The sequence below is a fragment of the Oxyura jamaicensis genome, chromosome 24 (genome assembly GCF_011077185.1).
Source record: "Oxyura jamaicensis isolate SHBP4307 breed ruddy duck chromosome 24, BPBGC_Ojam_1.0, whole genome shotgun sequence".
Lineage (NCBI taxonomy): Eukaryota > Metazoa > Chordata > Aves > Anseriformes > Anatidae > Oxyura > Oxyura jamaicensis.
The window spans coordinates 498,647-523,049 of record NC_048916.1 but is presented as its reverse complement, the minus strand read 5'-3'; the positions used below and the strand labels follow the sequence as shown (position 1 = coordinate 523,049).

At 59.5% G+C, this 24,403-nt stretch overlaps 1 protein-coding gene across 6 annotated transcripts; it reads right to left on the bottom strand.

The window, feature by feature from the left end:
* Positions 1-528: 528 nt before the first annotated feature.
* ST3GAL4 (ST3 beta-galactoside alpha-2,3-sialyltransferase 4) lies at positions 529-24,403 on the bottom strand. 6 transcript variants are annotated; one of them, XM_035346031.1, is made up of 13 exons: positions 24,258-24,403; positions 16,583-16,723; positions 12,665-12,740; positions 5,918-5,996; positions 4,411-4,492; positions 3,931-4,011; positions 3,751-3,848; positions 3,309-3,369; positions 2,875-2,970; positions 2,565-2,754; positions 2,291-2,434; positions 1,810-1,953; positions 529-1,613 (listed from the first exon to the last, which is right to left on the bottom strand). In XM_035346031.1, the coding sequence occupies exons 2-13, from the start codon at positions 16,615-16,617 to the stop codon at positions 1,527-1,529; spliced, it is 1,173 nt and encodes a 390-aa protein (XP_035201922.1). In that variant the 5' UTR covers positions 16,618-16,723; positions 24,258-24,403; the 3' UTR covers positions 529-1,526. The 6 variants fall into 6 exon arrangements, with proteins under 6 accessions (XP_035201922.1, XP_035201927.1, XP_035201923.1 ...); XM_035346036.1 differs by lacking the exon at positions 16,583-16,723 and adding an exon at positions 6,634-6,766 and having other exon boundaries at positions 24,258-24,277; XM_035346032.1 differs by lacking the exon at positions 24,258-24,403 and adding an exon at positions 24,071-24,203.

Below are 24,403 nucleotides of genomic sequence, written 5' to 3'. Positions count from 1 at the left end.
TGGGGGTGAGGACCCCACCACGGGGGCTCGGTGCACAGGGAAACTGAGGCACGGGGGCGGCCACTGGCAGGGCCCCGCAGCTCCATCCCTGCAGGAGCCAGGACGTGGGGCACCACAGCAGGGACACAGCAGGTAAGGGCCCTCTGGGGGGAGGGACAGGGATCCCGGGACACGTGCTGGGGCACCTGGGGACACACACTGGGACATGAGCCCAGGAACATGGCCCCCAGGTACACTTGGGGACATGGTGACAGAGCCTGCAGCAATGGGCTAGGGTGCCTATGGGCACAGACAGGAACTGGGGCACTCAGGGACACGAGCACACACATGCAGCCGAGGAACAGTGACATTTGAGGACACAGGGACCTGAACACAGGGACATGAGCACAGGGGCATGGACATGGGCATGGGGATACCAGGACATGGCCCAGGGACACATAGCAGGTCTGCACACAACTAGGGTGCCACTCACCCCCCCCCCCCCCCCCCCATTGCCCCCATCCCCATCCTGGCACAGGAAGACCCAGCCCAGACTCACCAGGACCTTTATTGGGAGCCAGCAGGAGCCACCCCCCCCGGCACCCCCAGGTCCATGGGTCTCAGGGTACCCCCCCCCAAAAGCAGGGGTTTGCAGGACCCGGCCTCACCAGGGACAGGGGGGGGCCCAGACAAGCAAGGTGGGGAAAGGCACCCCTGGAGGAGGGGGGAGCCCCCAAATCCTGATCCCGGCACCCCTGGAGCAGAAAGTGTCCCCCCCCCCCCCCCCAGCCCAAGGCTACTGGGAGAAGTGCACCTAGGGAGGCCCCACGATAAATAATCTTTTAAATTAATTAAATTAATGCGCACCAAGTCACCTCCGTGTCCCATCCCATCCCCTCACCCCACCACAGGCCACCCTGGACCCCGACACCAGGCACCATGGGTGGGGGGCTGCGGGGATGAGCCCCTACGCCAGCGCTAAGGCACGGGGCTGGGCCAACACGTAAAAAGAAAATAAAAAAATGGTGGTGGGGGAGGAATTAAATACTGGGGTACCCAGGGCAGGGAGGAGGCCCCCAAAGGCTCCTGCACACAGGGGACCCCCCCAGGACCCCCACATCAGCCCCTCCTCAGAGCCCTCATCCGAATACGAGGGAATTAAAGAGAGGGGCTCCTGCGTGCCCCCCAGTCCCGCTGGGAGGGAGGTCCCATGCCCTCATCCCCACCCCCCACCTACCCCCAAAATCCCTCCCCCCTCAGGTCCTCGTTATCTTCAGTGTTTCCCTAAGAAAAGTCATTGGCAGTGGCGCCACGCGTGTCCCCACGTCCCCTCCCTGGCTGTGTGGGTGGGGACGAGCCGAGGGGCTCCCTGCGCCCCCAGGGACCCGCGAGCCAGCGCGGCCCCAGCCCCCTGCCCCCCCCCCGCTCCCAGGGTCCAGGGGTGGTGGTGACGATGCTGTGCCTCCCCCCCAGCTCCTCCAGGGCCACCGCTGGGGGGCTGCAAGGTGGGGGAGACGGGGCCGTGTCCATGCGCAGCCCCAGCGCTGTCAGAAGTAGGTGAGGTTCTTGACGAGGCCCAGCTCCAGCATCCGCTTGATGGCCACCGCCTCGTGCGAGACGTTGTGCTCTGAAGCCTGGGGGACAGCAGGAGGGGGGTGAGACCAAAGGGGAGCCATGCCCTTTCCTCCCAGCCCCCCTGCCTTGTTGCCCCCCCCACCCCCAGCTTTGAGTTGACCCCACACCTCCATCCCAGCCCTCCTGCTCCCCAGGGCTGTAAAAGTGGGGGGGGGGGCAGGTCACGGACATGAAGTAGAAAGTGGGGACACTTACAGCCATGGACTTCAGCGTGATCTGCTCGTAGTAGTGGATGGTCTGCTTCTTGTTGGCAGAGTCGGGGTACCCAAAGCCCGCGATGTGCACCAGATCGCAGAAGTGGAGAGCCAAGGTGATAGCCAACAGCCCCGTGGTTGGTTTCTAGAGGGAGATGGAGAAGCCATGGGGACAGCCCCAAAACCAGAAGCTGTTCTATGATTCTAGGAAAACCCAATGCTCCCCCAGGGGCTGGTTTGGGTTGGAAGGGACCTTAAAAATCCTCTGGTTTCAGCTCCTCATCACGGTCAGGGACACCTCCCACCAGACCAAGTTGCCCAAAGCCCCATCCAGCCTGGCCTTGAGCACTTCCAGGGATGGGGCATCCACAAAGCATCATTCTGTCTGGTTTAAGCCCGTTAATGATCCTACACACACACCAAAGCAGCCTGCATTCAGCACCGCTCGAGACATTCAACAGATGCGGAGCCACCCCCCTCACCTGCTTGACCTTCCGCGGTTGCTTCATGGGGAGGTTGAGCAGCTTCGCAGCAGTAACTTCCATGTAGTACGGGTTGAGAATCCGCACCTGCTCTGGGTTGGCATCCCAGATCAGTGGGGGCTGCTTCCAAAACCCTTTTCGAACCTGCAAGAGGATGGAGATGGCCATTGCCCTCCCACTAAGAGCTGAATCCCCTGCGGTGGGTGGGATCCAGGCAGAGCTGGGCCCTGGCATGGTCGGGGGCATGGTGGACCCAGTTCCCCACCACACTTGCCCTCTTCTTGTCGTTGAGGATGGCCTCCATCCACTGGAAGTCCATGGGCTTGAAGGGCACCAGGACCAGCAGCGTGTCAGGGTTGTTTTCCGTCCGGGGGTTGAAGTGGGCTGACTCGGGGTAGAAGAGGCGCATGGTGGTCTTGGAGCCCACGTCCTGCTCGTAACCATGGACTGGGGCATTGTTCAGCCTGGGGCACGGGGACAGATGACACGGGACATGGGGACATTGGGCAGCAAGTGACAAGTGCCAAGCACCTGTGGGTGGCACTGGGCAGGGGTGAATGTCACACAGACACCCAGGGCTGTACCTGATCACAACGTCATACGTGTTGATGGTCTCCCCCATGGAGCTGTTGCGGAGCCGGTGCCCGTTGCCCACCACCGCACACCTCCGGCACTTCAGGCTGTGAGCAAAAAGCACCCTCTGAACCAGATGTGTTCAACAATGAGGGGTTTTTAACCCTCACAGGGGTTTTTGACCCTGTTCTGCACAGACTACAAAGCTCCCCGTGCTCCATTCACCATCCCTGCGTGCCTGCTGGTCCCCAGGTCACAGAGCTGGTCCCCAGGTCCCTGCTGGTCCCCAGGTCACAGAGCTGGCCAGGTCCCTGGTGATGCACCAGGCAAGCAGAGGCACAAGGGGACAGTTCACCCCTTGTATGACAGTGCATGCAAATTTGCTCCCTCGAGGAGAGTAGTCAAGGAAAAAGACATAGAAACCCCAACCCCCCCCCAGCATTACCTCTGGATGCTCTCGGGGAGCGAGTAACTGGTGACCGACAGCAAGCGCAGGAGGACATCTTCTGCAAAGCAATGGCAAGGGGAAGGTGACAATGGCCAACTCAGTGCCCTGGTGCCTGCCCCATACCCGCCAGGCTCTATATGGGCATTAATCCCAGCCCCCCCAACCATCCTTCAGCGGGGATCAATACAACGCGTACCCCTCCCTTTGTAGGGAACACACACGTGGGGAAGCAGGAACACCCTAAAGTCTCAACACAAGCTGACACAGCTTGCTCGGAATAAAAAACTGCCAAAAAGATCAACCTGGAGGTGATTTTAAGGACAGATATGCATACAAATGCAATCCCAAAGCAAGTCGTGCATTGGAAGCCCACAGACGGGCAGGACGGACAGACAGACGTCCGGCCAGCCGGGCACCGAGGCGTCCGCACAGCTCTTACCGCTGCCCTTTGTGCCGTAGGGCAGCTCATAGAGCGACGGCGTCTTCACCCAGAAGTAGTCCTTCAGCTGCAAGAAGAGCGGGTGGTCCCTCGTGTAGCTGCCAGGGAGCAAAGGGCCAGTGAGACCGAGAGATGGGGGGCCCAGCTCTGCAGCCCCCGGGCCCCCTCCCCGTTACTCACTTCCCTATGAGCTGTGCCGCCTTCCTCTCCACCTCTCCGGCAGGGCACGCCGTCTTGTTTTCTTGCATGGGGAAATAAAAGCTGCAAGGGAAGTAGTTAAAAGAAGTGCCAGTTAAAAGGGTTCCCTTTGTCACTCGTCTCCAGAAGCTCAGAAAACACCAGAAGTGGCTACGGACCCCGTTGGCGGGGCACATAGCACCCCACGTCCTTGCCGGCAGGATGCTGGTGGTGTCCAACCCACAGAGGTTTGGACACCTTTGGGACTACAGGGGGACCTGGGATCTGCCCCCCTCCTCCGGAAGGGGCCAAAGGCACTGCCACCCCACCTCGGGCCTCTCCCGGCTGCCTCCACAGCAAGATGTGGGGAGCGAGCTGCCCCCACGAGGGATGGGCTCCAGGTCTGCCTGGGACCAAGATGCTCCTGGTCCCAAGAGCAAAGGAAAGGGCAGGAGGCCCGTAAACTTTAAAAAATACACTTGCAGCTGTACGTACCTGTCTTCCCGGTATATTGAGTACCACACCATCACCAGAAACAGTGCCAGCACTCCAAGTATCTTCCCTCCTGCGTGCCAAGAGAAAGGGGAACAGAAAATGTTGTCAGGCTGCTGCGGACAGGCAAGGGGAAAAGACCCTGCCTGGCCCCGGGCCCCCCCAGCAGGGAGGGAAGCAGGGAAAGGAGGATGTGGCAATACCAAGGGAAGGCTGTGAAAGGGGTGGAAGAGAGGGAAATTGGGATATGCAGGACATTGTTCCTTTCCTAAGGGATTCTCCTCCTCGATAAGAATTTTGCACAGCTACAATCTGCCCAGCTTTGAAGGCTCAGAGCACGTGGGCCTTCCAGCACCCCTGAGAGAAATGTTCAGCATGGCCAGTGGATGTCAGCATTAGGAAACTTTTCAGTTTCTGCGCCCGCCTGCAGTCCCTGCCACAGCCAGGCGCTGCACAAGGTGCTCCTGGCCTCCTGTGCCGCACTCCCAAATATTCACACCCTGAAGCCAGCCAGCACCGCGACCCTGGGGACAAAGCGACCAGGACCAGCAGGCCCTGAGGATGCGGTGGCATCCCCCCAGGCTTTGAGGACATCCTGGCAGATCCATCACCCAGGCGGTTTGACCTTGGCCAACGCCTCCCTCCACGCCGCGCTCTCTCTGTGCCCAGCCACATCCCCAGGGCGCGGCGGGGGCCCTGCTGGCACAGTCCCCAGGAAGAGCGGCTCCTCCAAGGGCAGGAGACCAAACCACAAAGGTTTGTTGGGCCAGGCTGAGAGCTCACCACCTCTCTTCCTCATGCCAACTTGCACGGTTTGCATCAAAAGTGACACGAACGTGTTGTTTTCTGGTGCCCGCAGCCGCGCTCCACCCTGTATTTCTGACACTGACCCGAGGGCAGCTGGAACACCCGGAGGAGCAACGCGGATGCTGGCATGGTGCACACAAAGGACAGTCGAGTGAAGGGCAAAGCCTGACACAAACAGGCACGCACCCCCCGCCCCAAACCAGTGCCAAGAGGTGCTGCGGGGGCGCTGAGCTCTGGCGGGCCGCGGCAGGGCAGGCGGAGGAGAGAGAGAAAAGACAACCAAGTGTGCGTGGGGACAGGGCTGTGTTTGCAGGGGAAGAGGGGGGAGCACCCAAACAGCACCCCTGCCAGACAGGGGGGCTGTAGCCTCCAGCGGAGCCCCATGAGCCTGTCCCCAGGCCGCGCAGGCATCGCCACGGAGGCCACCCTGAGGTGCTCACTCCCCTGTGGCTGTGCCGGTGACACACATCGCACCCAAATGAAGAAAATCCCTGCGAGAGCTGTGGCCAACAGCGACCTTGCCCCTGATGGGCCTGGGTTCAAGTGCAAACTCCAGGGCCCCTGACTCCATCCCTGCTGGGGATCTCCGAGGAGAAGGGCTCAACACCACACACAGGCTGGGGAACGAGGGAGGGGAGGCACGAGGGGTCTGGGAGCACCCCAGCACAGGGGAGATGCAGCAGGAACTCACGGGACTTGTTGATCATCTTTATCGCCAGGGCAGGCATCAGCCGAGGGCCAGAGCTCTCATCGCGGCTGCCACCGGTCACCTGGAGCAAGAAGAGAGAGAAGCGTTGGGTCAGATCTGCCAGGGAAAACCAGGCCTTTCCCCCAAAAAACAGCATGGGTAAGGCTTTCCCCGTGTCCCCCAGGGGATCCCGCGCTGCAAGGCGCTACCACCTCCAGCCGGGAGGAGCGGGACCCATCCACACCTCCCCGCAGGTGGCTGCCCCCTGGTTTATTCCCACTTAAATACAGGTTTCCCTGACCCACATCCACCAAGGGTTTCATTTCTACAGCTGGTTCACCCAGAGTTTATAAAAACGATTAAAAAAAAAAAAAGGTTCCCGAGGAGCCTCCACCGTACAGATGAACGCAGAGATTAAGAAATAAAAATGAGTTAAAGGGGAAATGTGAGCTTGTGCCCACAGCTCACGTCGCAGAGCCACAACGTGCCCGCCCCAGTTTCTAACCCTCGGTGCCCATAGCGATGACCATGACCATGGGGGAGGTTAAGCACATCCTTTGCTAACACGTGACTTCGGGGGAATTTTAAGGGGGGGGGGTTGGGGGAATTTTGAGCTTGGGCACTCAACTAGCACCACCACTGCACCAGCCCGGCCCCGCCGAGCCAAGCAGAAAGCACAGAAGCAGCAAAACAGCCCCAAAGCAAAGCACGTCACATACTTGGGAAACCTCCAATGCCTTCGATTCGAGCATCCCAGCCCGGGGAAGCCCCGCGGCAGGGGGGCCGTGAGCTTAGCACACACACCAGCACTGGAAACAGGGTAAATTTTTCTTCCTCCGAACCCTCGTGCTCCTAGAAGAAGCCAGCAAACGGCTGTGGTCAAAGCCAGTCCCGGGTCATGCGGGAGCATCTCAGCTGGAGGCTTCCCTAATTAGCCACCTCCCGTGGCTAATTAAAGTGACTAACAAGGCCCTCCCCAGTGGTGTGTGATGCTCACTTGCCACGGGGTGGGTGCCTGCTAGCAGAGCAAGCCCCGATCACCAGCTTGGGTGCTCGGTGATGGCTTGTGCTCGAACACAGCCCCCTAATTAACTCATACTTCATCAAAATCTGTCTTGCTGACGCTGGCAGGAGTTGGCCATCCTCCCCAAATGCCCCTGGACATCCCAGTGGCTCTCACAGCATCGTAACCAGCATTGGAGAAAGCCCAGAGGCTTTGTAAAAGAGACATATCATAAGGATGGAAGTGTGACAGCAGGCAGGAGGGGCCAGCCCCCTCCCAGGCAGCGGGGTGAGCCACCCCTTTGCAATGCAAACACCGGGACTGGCCACTGGTGCCAGCGGGGCTGCAGAATGAACTTACCAGGAGGAAGAAGCTTCAGGCACCACCTGCCAAGCAGGGGACGCGGAGGAAGCCCTGCTCCCCGATAAATCGCTCCCCGGGGACGGCTCCTGCTCCACCTGTGACACGCAGATGGGCTCCCGGCAGCTCCTCGGGCACGGCTCGGCTCGGGCACCCCGCAATGAGCACGGCCTGTCCCCAGATGCCTCTCGGAAGAGGACGAGGAGGCGCTTGAGGGATTAGTCACACGGGAGGGCACCCAGCGCTGGGGCATGTTGCGCCTCCCTGCCCCAGGAAGCGCCAGCGCGGCCATCCATCACCCGGCCCCCACCCAGCAGTGACGGTGTTTGGGGGGCTTTTGGGGCATCACTAGCAAAATAAAGGAAGGAAGAGAGGAAGCAGGGTCCAAGGCGGACCCGCAGGAGCCGGGGGTGTGCCAGCACAATTAAATGGTGCTGCAAGCAACAAGGCAGGATATAAAGCACAGAAAACTAAGTACATTCGATATTGGTGATAAGGGATGAGAATAAGAGGTGTTGCACTTAAGAAACTACCTGTCTCATGCTGGATCTTATCTCCTCCACAAAATACAGATAACAAACTGTTGGATAACACCTGGTGTCAATACCTCAAAAAAAAAAAAGTTAAAGGAGGGATGAGAAAGCCAAGGATGCCCCCAGCTCACAGTGCCAGCAGTCCCTGCACACTTGGAAAACCCATCCTGCCCCATGAGGGCTGCAAACCCCTCCTTGCAAGAGCAGCAGGGATGCAACAGGAATCTGAAGGGAGGGAGAGGGAGAGGGATACGGCTGTATCCCCAGGCCCAGAGCGAGCAGGGAGGAGGAGATGGCAGGTCCCAGCCTGATGCATGCCTTCTGCTCAGGGACAAAGTCCCTGCATGTTCCCTGTGAAGGGATCCCCTGGCTCTGAGGCCAAGTAGAGCCCTGCTGGGCCAGCACCCTGCCAGAGGCTGCAGCCTCCCAGGGACCCAGGGCAGCAATCGGGACACCGAGCACCCCCAGCTTTCACTACTTCCCCCATCACGGTTGCGAAAAATAAACAGATACAAATCAGAGGAAAAGTAAAAAGCCTGCAAGCCTTGGGGTTATTTTTCCAAGCAAAAACCAGCCACCAAATCCCAAAGGGAAAACGTGCAGCTGGAGGCTGAGGATGCCCCTCAGGTGCCCCAGCACCAATGCTATAGCCCAGGCCCGGGTGTCATTGCCCATATTTATCACACACACACACACACACACACACAGACACCATCCACTTCCAAGCTCTGTCTCAGCACCTAACCCGGGCAGCCGAGCTGTGCAGCAAGTGGCTTCTCCTTCCCACCGGCCTGAGATGCTCCAACACCAGGAAAGCAAGCTCTCACCCCCATCATTTGCTTTTACATAATGGCTTCTTTAAAATACTTTTTTTTTTTCCCCTCCCTTCCAGGCTTCATGAACTTTTTTTCAGGCTTGTATGCACAAGCTGGGCCTTATGCAAAGCTAATCTAAGACAAACAACTAAACAGTTCCAAGGAAAACGAGCACAGCTCAGTGAAGCGGTTTGGGGAACGCAGAGCAAAACAGAGCACGCCCAGGCTGCCCCCACACCAAGGCCACAAAGGAGGGGCTCTGGTAATAACTGAGCCTCCCTCAGCCTGGCAGTGTCAGATCCGCAGCCCAAACTCCCCAAAGCGTGGAGGTGTGAGCGAACCCAGCCAGCTCCCCCGTCCCGTGGCTGGATGCTCCAGCATCCCGCTGGCCCTGCAGCATCCCCGGCTGGCGGGGCGAGATCTGGCGCTTCTCCTCAAAGAGACAGCCGAAAAACCCCTTTCTTTGATGTCTGCACAACTTACTTCCACAACGCCCCCAGGCTGAACGTTATCGCCGCTCGGATTACTTGAAAGCGCTGCCACCGCCAGATGCAGCGCCTGTGTTGGCAGCCAGGTCTCCCCTTCCCCAGCCCCACGCGAGCATCGCCCTCGCCGCGGGTTAAAACCTCAGCGCAGGGTTTCTTGCCCCAACTCAGCACAAAGAGCAACCAGCGTGGATCAAACGGATGAGAGCACAAGGGAAGTGTAAAAAAACTTTGCAAGGATCAGGAAGCCCCGTGGGGCTTGTACCTGAGGTGGATGCACAGTGCCAGACCCCTGCTGCACGCAAACTCCCCCGTGGACACAAAGCGAAGGGGCTCTGTTCCCTCTGCACCCTGCAAGCTGCAGCAGCCGGGCACAAAACAGCTTTTGCTGCTGTCACGACACGTTGCGATTCACTGCCCGCCGTTTCGCCTGCCCAGACCACAATTAGGCGATTCATGATTCCAGAGCATCGAGAGCAGGAGGAGGGCTCAGGGCTGCAGCAGTTGCCCCCATACATCCCTGCAGCCGCACCCCCCTGCCGATGCCTGGCACGATTTTCTGCTCCCCTGCTGCATTTGGGGTGCCCAGCTGTTGGAGCCTGCGCTGGGATGCACCCAGGCGTCTCATTTATGGGGTCAGCATCGCAGCAAGCTGCGGGGTGGAAAGCAAATGCTTTCCAGGGTTGTGTTTTTCTGCTGTGTTGGATTTGCAAATAGCAAAGTGGCAGCAGGCACTGGCCACACTGCTCCCAGTCCATCTTTGGGCAAAAAAAAAATACATTTCAAGCACTGGAGGGAGTGTGACGCCCTCACCCTGTCCCAGCACCGCAAAATGCCACCCAGAAGCCAAGGACCACCCCAAGAAACACACCATACCTGCGTGTTACCATGGTAACCCAGAAATTCGGAAAACGATGGCTGACACAGCGAGAGGACACCTCCCACTGTCCCCAGCCTCGGCGGGAGCAGGGGCACCTCCTGCTCCAGATTCCCGTGCTGCCAAACACAAACGAGCATCCCCAGCAGCTCACCCCAGAAACACGTGGGCTTTTATGAAACTGGAGCAGAGATGGATTTGGAGGGGATTACACCAAGGAAGGGATGCGCTGGCAGCCCCCAGGGACTCACAGCAACAGAGACCTGATGGAGGCGCACAGGACAGCACAAACCCCCCCAGGCCCAAGCCGGACCATCACTTCCCCCATCCATCACCCGCATGCTGAACCACCACGAGCCCCAAAACAGCTCTGCACCCTCCCCAGAGGGACAAATCCACGTGGGGGGGCTTTGATCCCAGCTCCTCACCCCCTCCTCAGCTGCGCTGCGAGACCTCCAGGAGAGGCGAGCTAAGGAGAAACCACCCCGCGAGCCCCAGGCGCTGGCAGCAGCAGGCGCACGCGTTTCAGTGTAGGGGAGCGCTCAGGTGCTGATACGGAATCAAACAGCTTTCCACGGGATTTACGGCCCCCAATTACCAGAGGAATCCGTCAGATGTCAGATCCCCCCCACGCAGCCTGGCTGGGGGCACGCTGCCTCTGCATGCCCCGGCCCCTCCATCGCCGCCCCCGCAGCCCCCCGTGCCCTCCCCTCCCGGCGGGGCCACCCGACAGGCGGCACCCCCGGCTCTCCAGCTTGCCAGGGCGCTTGGCATCTGGGTAGCGCCCTCGTTGCCAAGACCTCTCCCCCGGCGGTGCTTGAAACAAGAGAGGGAAAAGCTCAAGAGTTGCTCTTCTAATTCCTGCGCACCTCCAGCACCACTGGCTGCCGATTAAATCCGGGCTGAATTAAACCCACATTGCATCAGCTTCCCCACGGCGCCCAGCTCTGCGACCAAGAAGCTCCCACCCGGGAGGAGATACCCGCCCCCTCCTACGGACGAGGGGATGAGCACGAAATACAAGCTGGTTTGCCAAAAAGGGGTGCGGGACAGCTGCACGGCACCAAACCAGCCACACAACCCAGCTGCAGGGTGGTTTTTGCCATGGTGAGACCTCTGCACCCCATGCTCGGGTGGAAGAAGCCGCAGGTGTGAGAAAAGCCATCTCACCGCCAGGCAACTTTGCTTTTTAGGCTGTTTCCCGCTGCTTGCCCTGACCCGGCCACGGGTGAAGGAGGAGGGATGGGGAGATTCCCTGCTGCAGAGCCAACTCCCCAGCACCCCAAAATGCAGCTGGGACAGCAACAGCCATCCCCTTAGCCTTGGCTGCTAGGAGGGACGGAGGAAAATTATACAGAGATGGTGATGGGGCATGCGGGAGCACCCTGCACCCCGGGGGCTGCTCGCTTTTCAGAGCTGCTGGTGGGATCCTGAGCACACCTTGGCCAAACCCCGCAGAAGGGCTGTGATCACACACCGGCAGCACAGCCGGCTTCTGCAGGGCCATCAGGGTTTTTCCAAGCTGGGAAGGAAACGCAGGGATCCTCTTGGGTAGCTGAACACCGCCACGAGCCCACAAGTCTGGGGCAGATACCACTAATCACGTTTTAAGAGCCCCAGACCTTTTTAAACGCTCTTTGTGACAATCCCGATAGCTTTCTAATGGGGAAGGCAGTGTTTTCTTAGCCCGTGGTATCTCAGCCATACAAAAAACTGACCAAAGATTTATGATAGGGAAAAAACCCTTCTTGGCAGGTGAGTGTTAACATAATATTTACCTGTGACTAAGGCAATTTGGAAGCTGGCAAACAGCACCTAGAGGTCATCCCTGGGCTGCCCTGGCTGCTGCCCATGACACATCCAGGGTCAAAAAAAGATTTCCTCTTCAACACTATTACAAAAAGTGCTGAGACCTCTCCCAGAAGAGCAAATAGCCCCATGGGGAGAGGCTCGGGTTGGACGAGTGTTCACATGGCTGCAGGTCTCCAAAATAAGCAGCCCAGGCTGCTCCTCCAAGTTTCACCCACTCGCTCTCCCATGCTGCTGGTTTTAAGACAGATTTCAGCTCGGGAGCTCAGACTCAGTTGCAACAAGCGGCTGTACCACAGCACCTGAAGCCTTTGGGGGTATTCCCCTACCCCAAATCCACGCCCTGACCCTCCTGCAGCCACCAGCGTCCTCCACACCGCGGGGCACAGAGCTGTCTCTGCAGGACAGCAGCGGCTCCCGTCTGAGCAACTCGGATTTGTTCGATCACGTCTGAGGCTGGCAAGCGCAGCGACTCAGTTCTTTGTGCAGCAAGGAGGTCTTATTGGTGGCTTTCATTGCTCCCCTGCAGAAGCTTCCCTGGTCGTTTCCTCCAGTCCTGCCTCTGGGATGCAGCATCTGGAGGGATTTGGTTCCACTCCTTCACACACACTGGGGAGCTTGAGCATCCCCCACGCACGCTCCGTCTCTCGAGCTGCCCATGGCAGCAGAGGGTGCCCCGTAACCTTCCTGGCAGCGCTCGCAGCGCACCCATCCGTTTGCACCCAGAGCCTTGCTCCACAGCCCCTTGGCCCCAGCCCACCCCAGTGGGTGCCCCCCCCTGCAGCAGGAGGGGCTGAATCGGGTGCCCCCCGCGCGGGGATGCTGTGGGGGGACCACATGGAGCAGGAAGGAGGCGGTGGATACTTACGGTCCGTCCTTGCGATGCGAGCAGAGGGGACAGGGTCTCCGAGGGCTGGGGGTCTACGGGTCCATCCTCTCTTCCCCTGGCAAAGGAAAGAAGGGGAGAACCTTAGTGCAACGGCAGCAGGCAAAGGATGCTCAGGATGCACTCGGCTTCAGAGGAGCATACACCCAAAAAATCCCAGTGACAGCCTGCAGATGCGTTGGGTCATGCTGATCCCACCCATCTGTAGCTACAAGGGTGCAGGAGCCACCCAGGGCTGCTCCGAGCCACCCCAGCAGGCCATCATGTGCGGCAGAGCATGGCCACAGAGCCACCCACATCCCCGAGCGCCAGCACGGGCCACGCTCTGGGCTGCTTTACGGAGGAATCCCCACCGAGGTGGCGGCTGGATTTCCCCAACCCTCTTGAATCTTCCTGCTGAAATCCCCTCTGGTGACTCACCCAGCCTTTTAGGAAGCAGACAGAGACCCTGGCAGGTCCCCGGGGATGCCTCCTCCTGCAGAAGGGGGGGCTCCAGCCCCTGCCCGCCCCCCGGGACTCTCAGGTGCCTTCCCCACGCACTGCCCTGCTCCAGCTCTCTCTAGCCCCATGGCTTTGCAGCCAGCTTCACTTTTCCCAAGCTTTCTAATTTCCACATCCTCGCCGGCGCCACAGCAGCATCCTCGCCACCACAGACAGTTTGGGGAAGAAAAAAAATACCCCCAGCAAGAAGTTTCCATGCACAAAAACCCTTCAGCTGCGCCGCTTTGGAAAGAGAATCCGCTTTCCTTGCAGCAAGGCAGGGACAGCTGTTCTGCATCTAGCTTAATTACCCCAGCTAATGAGGAGCCAGGTGGGGTGAAGGGGGAAAGGGAACCAGCCGCATCCTGCAGCAAGGGGTGGGATGAGCTCATCGCTGCCCCTAGCTCTTGGTTAGGGGTGGGCCAGCTTTGCTTTCCTGAGCACAGGCTGGGGTTTGGGTGGCCCCCGGGGGGCCAAGACTGCAGCTGCTCGCACGGGGCAAGGTAAAGCTGGCCCAGGTTGCAGGGGAAAGCTTTCCGTCCCAGGGGGCGAAGCCACAGCCCTGGAGTTTTTCCACTGGAAAAAGCCATTCCATCAAAACCAAAACGCTTCGCAAAAATCAAGGCGATTTTGGCAGAATTAAGTTTTGGAGGGGAAAAAGAAAACAAAACAAAAAAAGAAAAAAAAAAAAAAAAGGAAAAAAAAAGAATTCCAGTGGTGATGAAACATCCCATTTCACCAGCACCAAACAAAAGGGCCTTTCTTCCCTCTGCTTGCGCGTGGGGCCCGGCCCACGTCTTCCCTCTGCCGAAGGAGCCAAGGTTTCCACCGCGCTACGCCCCAGCCCGTGCTCGGAGGGGAAATGCTGAGTGCTGGGATCAGGGGGGCTGAAAAACTCCCGGAACCCCTCAGCAAAGCATCTTCCTTGCTGTCGTACCTGTGCTCCCACACACCACGAACACCAGGGTTAAGTCCGACGCATCGCGCCAGGCGCGCGTCCCGTACATTGCCCCTGCTGTTGCTCGCTGGTGCAGTGAGCGCGCGGTTTTCTGCCCCCGTGGTTGTGCGGGGGCAACCGGGGGGGCACCGCGTCCCCTCCCTGTTCCTTTTAGCTCTTCCTACCCTGTATCTCCAGCTCCCTGCAGCTGAGGAAAGCAAAGGCGAGAGGCGCGGTGCTCGCCGGCGCTGCCAGCCTTCCCTGGGGCACGCGGGCTGCGAGAGGCGACGCAGCTCCACACGCTGCTCGCTTGCACAACTCTCGGCTAATTTTAGATCCCGGCTAGAGGAAAGCGAAAGTCTATTTACTGAGGCAAGGAAGGAAATCACCAACAGCTTCTCCCATCAGCAGGGTTCGGTGCTTATCTCCCAGCACGTCCAAGGTCTGGGCTTTCCACAGATGCCCTTGGGAGCAAGGCTGGACCAGCACAAGGACGTGCAGCTTCCCTCCCCAGCTGGAGGGGGTTTTCCCCACCAACGAGAGTGTCTGACAGAGCGAAAGTGGGAGGAGAGGAGATGCTCCCCGTGGTGCTGTCCCCTCCGGGTAAGCAGGAGCCCTTTTCTGCACTCTCCTATGGATGGAGGGACAGAAAATAGCCTGGGGGTGTCCCCGGGGGGCTGGCAAAAGCCAGGGGTTCAGCCAGCTGCAAACCCTGCCTTTCTGCATGGGGAGCAAACAAAGCACAGCTTGCCACGACCCACAGCCAAACCAGACACACCTGGGGCTGCGCTGCAAGTGGCCAAACCGTGTAGCAAGCAGCCCTCCTGCCCAAGCGTCCTTCCAGCAGCCGAACCAGCCCCGCAGTCACCTGAGCAGCCACAGATTTGACTTTGTGTTTTGGGGGATTAGCAGCTTTGTGCAACAGCTGGGCACGCCTGCATTGCCCAGGAAGCCGAGGAAACAGCACAGGATAACCAGACGGTGATGTCCCGGCCAGAGGGAGAGCAGCAGGCGTGAGCCAGTGCCCCAGGGCGATGCAGCTAATGCAGGGAGGTGAGCCAGGACCAGAGCAGCCAGAGCCTTTTTATTTAGAACCATGAATTATAGGATTTGTTAATGAGACTAAACTCCCCCCGAGAGCTCCTGCTAAAGCACTTAACAGCATGGCATGGCACCAGGACAGGGATGCTCAGACCTGCAAGGGGGCCATGGGGCTGCCTCCTTCTCTGCAGCAGCCCCGGTGCGTCCTGTCCGGACGGCAGACCCCATAGCAAAGCAGGCTCCTAACAGCAGATCGAAGCCCATTAAGGCTCATCAGCCTCCCCAAACTGCTCAGCAGCAGCAGGGCTCCAGGATCTGCCGAAATCAGGTATTTCCAGCTCAACAAGAAGGGCCGGGAGCAATCACTGCTGGTGGATCCTGGCAAGCTGCAGACGATCATTTCTCCCCACGGCACAACCACTTTGTGGCGTTTTCCAGCCTTGCTCGTGGTCCCGCATCCTTGCGTCACCTCCTGAGCAGCCCAGGAGGGACGCAAGGATGGTTCATACGTGGAAATCCAGGTGCAAAGGGCCAGAGGAGGCTCCCTGCATCAGCATCCTGGCATCCTCTCCTCAAAGGCTCCCCGTTGTTAACCAGCACAATTAGTAGCTCCCAGCCTGAGGTCTGGCAAAAACACACCATTCAGGCACCTCCCCGGCCACGGGCTACCATCTCGGCACGCCGTGCCACAAGGGGCCCCAGCAGCACGATGTGCTGCAGGCGATGTGACCCAGTATCGCAGCTAACCTGGCCAGGACATGAACATCCTTAGCACCGCAGGGACAGCTCGCACGGGGGGCATCCCCACGGACAGCAGCAGGGATTTAAAAAAAAAAAAAAAAAAAAGACCTGAATTTTGTTCCTCTTCCTCCCTGGACTCTACACTAGCGGGCTGTGCCGCGTGCCTGTTCCCCATGGGTGCTGAGAGCTTCCCAGTGATGCCGCGTGCAAGCAACAACCTCCAGAGGCGGTGTGGCGGGGCTTGTCCTTACCCCCCACCACGTATTTCATCCTTTCCAGATGGTTTATATGGCCGGTGGTTTCCGGCTCCTACCTGCTCAAGGCAGCACCACAACCCCTCTGATTGACTCAACCCGCAGCTCTCATCACATTATCTGCTCTTCCCTGCACCTTCAAGTTTCACAACAACATTTAAAAACCCACCAATGCCAGCACCGGAGGACATGGCATCAGCACCATGCAGAAGCCTTCCCCGGGGAGCCAAAAGCTCAGCTGCCCCAAAACCTCCCCGGCACAGCCCAGCTTTAAAGATTAAAATCAGCAATCTCTGCCCTCTGCAGTGCTGGCACTAGCTTATGCCCAGCCTGCACCTCTCAGTGATGCTACAGAATAAACCCAGCCCCAGCTTTCCTTGCTGTCCCTGGCAGGAGGCACACTCTTAATGATTTGTTTAGCCCTGAACGGGCTCAGTGTTTTCCTACCCGTCCAGCTGATGGTTGCACTTTCCCTTGTTCATTTTCCACCCATCTTTAATTCATCGGCTGCTTGTTCCTCCCCAGCTCCGTCAGGACAAGCTGCTCCTGGAAACTGCGCTCCCTCTTCATTGCGAATCGAGTAGCTTTCTTTAAAAAACAAAAACAAAACAATGAAGCGCACGCCCCGTGAAGCTGCTCTTCCCCATGGCGCTCCCAAGCTGGAAGGAAAACGGCAGGCGGTGGTGCCGGCCCCCCGGGGGCTGCGCGGGCACCCAGCCCCGGTGCCACCCCCGGGCTTGGCTCCGTCTCCCAAGGCAGGGAGGAAGGATCACGTTTCCTCCCGCTCACGCCGCCTTTTGAACAGCTCCTGCCAAAAAAACTCCAAATGTTTTTGCTTTTTCAAACCCCAAAACAACCTCTTGAGGAACGAGGAGCCCAAGCACCAGCAAGTCTCCTCCCTACTTCGGCCAGACCTGAACCGACTCAGACGTCTGTCCGTCCGTCCGTCATCGCGAGACCCTCACTGAGCCATTGCCCTCGTTTAAAATTACCTCCCCAGGGAGAGCAGGAGCCGTGCGGGGAGGGGAACACGATCCAGGTGAGATCATCCTCGCCCAGACACCGCTCCTCTGCTTGGCACGGCACGAGCGTTTCCGAGCCCGGCACATCCGTCACGTCATCCCGATCGCTATCGCCCCGCGACGGAGGCAACAGTGATGATGGCGCATGAGATATCCAGGAGATTATTCATTTAGCAGCTATTTAACAAGGATAGCATCTGGCCACTTCCCGGCCACAGGACTAATGACAGCCGGGGATCCCAAAAAAGCAGCGCCGGGGAAGGAAGAGCCACAAGGAACTGCAGTCAGGGTGCAGCCCGTCCTGTTCAGCAATGCGTACCATCGCCCGGCAGCCAGCAGCGCCTCACATCAGGCAAAAAACACTGCTCAGAGCAGCAGCTGAGCATGGCGCCGGGGTTAAAATTAAGTTCTGCTATAAAAAAAAATACTTTGTTTTATACACAGATGCTTCCTAGAAAAGCTCCGTGCTTACACGAGAGGAGCATCCCCAACCCAGCAAGCATAAAGCAGCTGATTTCCAGACACCCAACGCATTGAGAGCCAGGCAAATAATTAAGATTTAAATGTGCATTTACATAATACAGATAATCTGTCAATTTAACTTGTAAATGCAGATTGAATCAAGCAGCTACACTGTTAATTACACAGCGATGAGGCCTGGAGAGCTGCAGCCCAGCTCCACGGCAGCTGCGCCTTGCTCTGGGAACGCGGGCTGGGGTCCAGAGCCCAGGTACCAGCCCGGGCCACAACACGTTCGGGGGATGGAGACAGGCCTTTCTTTGTGATTCCTTTTTTTTTTTTTTTTTTTTTTGCAAGCCACAGCGGTTATCATACAGGGATGGGCCCAAAGACTTTCCAGCCCTTGGCGCAGTTCCTGGCTGCGCTGACGCTTGTTCTCCAGCTTAATTCGGCGAGGAGGCAGCGTTTCATTTAACCCCCACCTCCCTTCACTCCCCTGAGCTTTGGCACCATCTCCACGTCCCACAGCCCACCCGACCCCCGTGCTCTCCATCTCTCTAATTCCCTTTCTCCACTTTTTGACAGTCCGTGGCAGCGTCACATGCCCCCGCATCCCCTCTCTCGGGGCATTTTTCCTACTTCCCGTTCTCCCCCAGCCCCCCCCAGATCTCCCGACCACTCTCACCCCAGTCCCTCTCGCTCTCTGCGCTGTGTGAAGCTGCTCAGCTCCTGGTGCTCGCCAGGCGCAGGCGGCTCCACGCACATCTGCACACCCCAGGCTGGGCAAAGCAGGCGGCGCTGGCACCGCTCGGGGATGGAAGATGCAAAATCTGAGCTTGCAGCTTCCCAGGCCTGGCATGGGGAGTCGCCTGTCCCCATGTCCCCTGCTGGAGCTGGACACCCTCCAAGGACACACCTGGGTGTGACCCAGCGGTAGGGAAGTGGCCAGGACGGTCCTCACCGCCTCCAAAAAGCCACAGGTGGACACAAGCAGTGACACCAGCACCCTCAGGTGCTTCCTGGCCAGGGATGCTGGGGCCCTCAGGTCCCCACGGTGAGCAGATGGAGGAGACCCCGGACCAGCAGCATCACAGCACCCCAAGGGGACACAGAATAGGGCCAACCCAGCTCGGGGTGCCCTGGGCATGCCCCAGGGAGGGAGGGTGATGATGGCATTGCTCAACCAGCTCCACATGCCTGGGGAGGGCGTGCAGGCAGGGCGGAGGATGGAGAAACCGGCCAGCACAGATGCTGTGGGTAGCCAGCACCCCAAAAGCCACAAACACCACGGAGGAACCAGGGACCGCGGCCGCCTCAAAGCTAGAGATAAACCCAGCACAAGAATGCCCCAGGGAAAATCAGCCCCGACGTCCCGGGGAGGAAAACCTGGCTGCAAGGGAAGGGAGACAACGCAAAGCAACTGTCCAGGCTGATCGCGGGCCAGGGAAATAATCTCCTTACAATCACCACAATTAAAGACTGTTTTATTAGCAGCTTAACTGTCCCTGGCAGGACTGCGGGCTCTTCAGCTTGGCTCTCGAAATGGGAGAGCGCGCCGTGGGACAAAACCCAAAGCAAACGGGGAACTGGTGGTGCTTCGGCCCTCCGAGATGCAGAGGGCTCGCCTGCAGTTTGAGAGCAAAACAAACAGGGCTCGAGGCTTTCGGGCACCACGCAGCAAGGAAAATCCAGGAGAGCGCTGGAAGAGGCCAAGAGCTGCATTTTCCATCAGCAAAATCCCAGAAATGCAAGTTTGCAGCAGGACGAGGAACCAAATTAGGCATCCTCAACAATTCACGGGCATTTCCCTGCCCCGCTGCGGGGCTGGAGCAGCTCTGCGGGCTGGCAGCACAGCTGGCACATGCCCCCTGCAGGCAGGGGGTCTCAGCCTGGTTTCTGGACAAGCAGGGGCTGCGGGAGTCAGTTCCACCCCCAGGAGGATTTTTCCATTTTGCGAAACTTCCAGTACCCTAGCAAAACCTCAGAGTAGTGCCCCCTCTGCTTTCCACCATAAAAAACACCTCAGGGTGGATTTGGTTCCTCTCCCTCACCATCATTCCCTCCCTCAAAACTGCCAGGGGTGAAATAGGGCTGAGAACACGAAGAAGGAGAGGCGGGGGCCCCAAACACCCCCACCAAGATGGGAAGATGCTCATCCTCCCCAGCCGCCCTCCCCTTGTCCCCCAAAGCGCAACAAACGCCTGGGGGAGGCACCACGGTGCTGCCCCCAGCCCCGGCACGCCACCAGAACCTCGGTCCCATCTCAGCGCCGGCGTCCCTGCGGTGACAAACCCCCAGCAGGGACACAGCCGGCCCCAGCCATGGCGCCTCGGCTGCAGGCAGACCGCTGCCTTCTGCCAGCCCCGGCCTCCAGCCCAGCTCGTGTTTTTAAAAGGAAATTAAAACTATGCCCAGCTGGCAGGCCGGCCGGGAGAGGGCTCGGCCAGCCTGGGATCACAGCCCCTGCCCGCATTTCTGTGCTTTGGGAACATGCCCGGTGCATTTACTCAGTAGAGGGTGTCTGGCTCTGTCCCTTAGCCTGCACTCAGCTGCATCCCCGCCAGCACCACGCCACCGGGCACGCGGGGACAGGGACAGCATCGTCCTGGGGCTGCGAAACCCAGCACGACGCTGGCAGCTCCACACTCCAACCCCGCACCTCCCAGCTGAGCAAAGCCCCCTCCTCAGCAGCGCTCGCTTCCAGCAGGAGATGGAAATTTCGCAAGAGGCTTTACAGCCCCAGCCCTGCCATAAGCCGCAGAGCCAGGTCTGACTCAGGGCTCCGCAGCCCAGAAGGGCTCATCCCATCACCCCAGTGAGCCAGGGGCAGGGAGCTCAACGCCGGGCTCAGCCAGTGCATCCCTGCACACCGGGGATGCTGAGCCCAGCCCCAGCACCGCCGGCAGCTCGGGGAGGGGTGGCCGGAGACATTTTGCAAGAGGAACGGCTGAAGGAGTGGAAACGGCATCTGGAAGCGATTGGAGGCGAGGAGCCTCTCCCGGCACAGCGGGGAATTCCAACGGCGTGAGCTCAGGTTCAAGCCTCCTTCAGAGAGCCAGCAACAAGAGGGCTTCGCACAGCTTTAAGCCTGCGAACGGCAGCGATCCACTACAGAAGGCGGCCGGCACCCATCTCACTCCTACCTGGACGCAGCGGTGTGATTTGGGGCGGTTCTGTGCTCCCCACTTTGCACGCCAATAAAAAGAAAAGGAAGAAGTCTACATTTGTTGATGTAACTTTATAGGCATGGTGTCAGAGGGTCCTCCCCCAGCTCAGCGTCCTTTAAAACGACCGTGACAGCACCAGGAGTGACGGTGCCCCGATTCCCGCAAGGCGGCCGGCTCCTAGCCCTTAGCACAGCTGAAGGCGATGGCTCTGCCTGCAGAAGTCCTGCCAGCTGCTCCTCCGGCCCCAGCTAGCTCTCAGTGCTTGGAGCTGCGAGCCGAAGTCCCCGGGCAGCACCAGATCCCCTGGCCGCCTCGTGGCATCAACCGACACAGGGGACAAGAGGACCTGGCACAGGTCCCCGCACCTCAGCCCCACTGGAGCAGCCAATGCTCAGTGTGCCCACCAAGGCACCTCCGTCATGCCTTTCTGCATGGCTAGCATGTAAATATGCACCTTAAAAAATGTTAAAAATAAAATTAACCCAACGCCTGGCTCTGTGCTGACACCCACGCCCACATTACAGAAAGAAGTGTCACGTAAGAGTGGTGGTTTGGGCATTCGGAAAACCCCCAGCATCTCACTGAAGTGATGCTGACCCCACCCGCACCCTGCTCCACCTCCCTCCTTGTGCCTCCTTCACCCACGGCAGGTCGGAGCCACTCGGCTTCGCTCAGCGACGCCCCAGCCAGCAGCGAGTCCAAAGCAGGGTCAGCGAGAGCAGCCGGGGCTCGCTCCTGCACTGTGCGCACCCGGTGGCACCGCCACGGCCGCATCCAGCTGCCCCTTGCTTTCTCAGAGGAAACTTCCAGCCCCATCCACGGTCACACACACGGGGTCAGCAGCTGGAAACATAAGAGATTAGCAGGAACTGGCCCTTCCCCCCCACCTCCAAGAAGATGTAGGATTTTCCTAGAAAACACACAAGAAACGCACACTTCCCCGGGAGCTGCAGCCAAAGGAAAGAAACCGTGCGAGGCGTCCAAGCAGCTCAAGAGGAAAGTGGGGAGCCGAGCTCAAAGAAAAACAAGAACAAGAAGTTGCAGATAGCGGTGTGACCGGTAAAACCATTTCCTCTTCTCACTGCAACACTGGGGCCGGGCCACATGGAACCGTGCGGATGAGCGTCACCGGGCTCTGGAAGGGGACATGTGCCAAAGCCACCTCCGCGGGAAGGGCTCCTCATCCCAACGGGAGCCACCGGGCTTCCCACCTCCGTGCCCGCAGGTTGTTAGCATGGGAAAGACACAAGAGGGAAAAATCCAGGCTCGAAGACATCGCTACAGTCATTCCGAAGTTGTGAAAGGACTTCAGCAGGGGCTTCCCCTTGATGGATGGAAGGGATGTGGGGCTGGACGGATGCTGCGGTCACTGGCCGTCCCTGCCCCGCGCACAGATCTCCGTGGCAGCCTGCAGGCGATGTTAGCACCGACACAGAGCCCTGCCCGTGCCAACAGCGTTCCTCCTCACGTATTTACATTTACAGAGCCATTACCCTCTATCCTTGTGGGATTCAGCACATCGCTGTAGCAGTTGCTATTAAATTGTTGCCCGGAGCTGGAGGAGAAAGCAGCCTCTAATGATGTCGGTAATTAAGCACAAGGGTTAGGAAGAGTCCAGCAAGCCACGCTGCTCCCAAGCTACAGCTCGTAATGATGCCAGGAGTTCGTTACAGCTTGGACGTGTCCTTAAACCATCAGGTTTTGCAGCTGGACAGGGGTTTGTGTGGGGCATCCCGTGTCACTGCACAGCCACTTGCCACCACGTGAAGCCTCAACGAAGGCGGCTGACAGTCTGTGATTTAAGCTGTCTGCTCGGCTGAAAGCCTCTTTATCTTGGGGAGCTGTAGGAGGGCGATCCCGGCAGAGCCACCCATCAGAGAAGATAGGTAAAATCAGCAGGGCTTTCCCTAAAGCTCCCCCGCCAGGCATTAATTAGCTCATCCCGCACCGTCTACCATGATGAGGGGAGGACCGGAGCCTCCAGCAGCCCAAGGGCCAGGTGCCACACACTGAGCATCAGCCCCTCGCTGGCTCCCTGACCCGGGCAGGGAAAGCAAGGCAATGCCACGAGGCTTCCTGGGCTGGCACTACATCCCAGCCAGGCAACCCACGAAGGAGCACAAACAAAAGCCCCCGGAGGAAGATTTCCTTTGTTCTCCACTCCAGGCTCCTGAGAACAATGAAACCCCTTCAGCTCACGCAGCAAAAGCCCCGATGGTGAAAGCTCGGTGGGCAAAAGTCCCGCTGGTTGTTTTTCTGCTGCCTTTGGAGCGAGCATACCCACGTCCTGATGGGAGTGAGCCCTCCCTGCAGGACAGGCACACGCGATGGGGCAGGATGGGGTTTCGCAGCATACAAGCCCCCACCTACACCAGGGTGCCCGGGACACGCTCTGGCCGGGCACACAGGGATGTGGTTTTGGGGTCACCAGGCAGGAGGCACTGCCGGAGCACGTCCACCAGCCGCAGATCCCTGGCTCCGCAGACGGAGGATGCTGAGGGGTGGGAAAAGGCTCTGGCTGCCTGAACAGATCACGTTCAGCCCACGCTGCTGCGCTAGCAATGTGGGCAGAGCAAAGCCCAGGGCCGGCACCGAGCTCTCCATCCCCAGCGTGTCGGGTGGGTGCCAGCTCCGTCCTGCCCTCCGCGGGGCAGCCGGGAGCACTTTGGAGCAGCACCAAACCCCAGCCGGGGGGCGGTGAGAAGCAGAGCCCCCCAAATGCTGCCTCACCTGCAGAGCACAGGCTGTGTGCTCGCATGGAAACCCCGAGGACCTGCCCCAGAAGCACTCCTGCATCTACCCTCCGAAACCAGCGCTCGGAGATGTCAGACAGACATCTCGCGGTTCCCAGGGCTGGCTGGTTGCTTGGTTGGTTTGTTTTCCTTGGAAGCAGCACGTCGGGACATCCATCCAGAGCCTGGCCCAGGGCTTTCCATGCGGGGCGCTGCTTGGCCGAGGCGGGGGCCGCTCCCCTGGGCAGGGCGAGCGCAGCGCCCCGCGCCCCGCTGCCGGCGTCGGGCACGCGGTCCGGCTTCCATCGCAGCTGGGCGCCAAGCCACGCTCAGGCGCCAGCTCCACGCGGATAAAACGATTTGAAACGTAAAAACGAATGGAATAAAGCCGCCTCCTCGCCTTCCGGCAGCGAGGGGGCTGCTGTGGCTTCGCTGCTGGCATCGCCGGCTGCCCGCGCACCCACCCAGCAGCGGCGGGGGCTTCCTGCATCGCAGCCCCCCCGACATCCCAAAGCCCCCCCATGCCGCCCCCCCCCCCCCCCCGACCCCCCTCACCTCTACAGCAGGCGAGATGGGGCAGAGCTCAGCCGCAGCCTTTTGCAGCGCCTCCAGCGCTGTGTTTTCACACAGGAAAAGGGAGGGGGGGTGCGGTAGGACCGGGTGGGATCTCCCCTAACCTCAGCCCCCCCCCCAACCCCAGTGTGTCCCCCCCACACCCCAGCGCCCCCCGCTGCAGACTCACCATGGGGCGGCCGGGGGGTGCCGGGCTCCGCAGCGGGCAGGGCCGGGGGGGGAGCGGAGTTAAGCCGGGGCTGGGCTGCGGGGGGGGGCCCGGGCACGCTTGCGCACAGAGCCGGGCTGGGCTGCGGGGCGGAGGGAGGGAAGAGG

Bases quoted from the DNA above. Each gene is read 5' to 3' on its own strand.
- ST3GAL4 (XM_035346031.1), bottom strand. From the start codon at position 16,617: ATGAACAAGGGAAAGTGCAACCATCAGCTGGACGG. The intron at 4,493-5,917 runs GTGAGTTCCTGC...CTTGGCACGCAG, and splicing joins AAAGATGATCAACAAGTCCC to GAGGGAAGATACTTGGAGTG. The intron at 3,849-3,930 runs GTGAGTAACGGG...GCTCCCTGGCAG, and splicing joins GCGGCACAGCTCATAGGGAA to CTACACGAGGGACCACCCGC.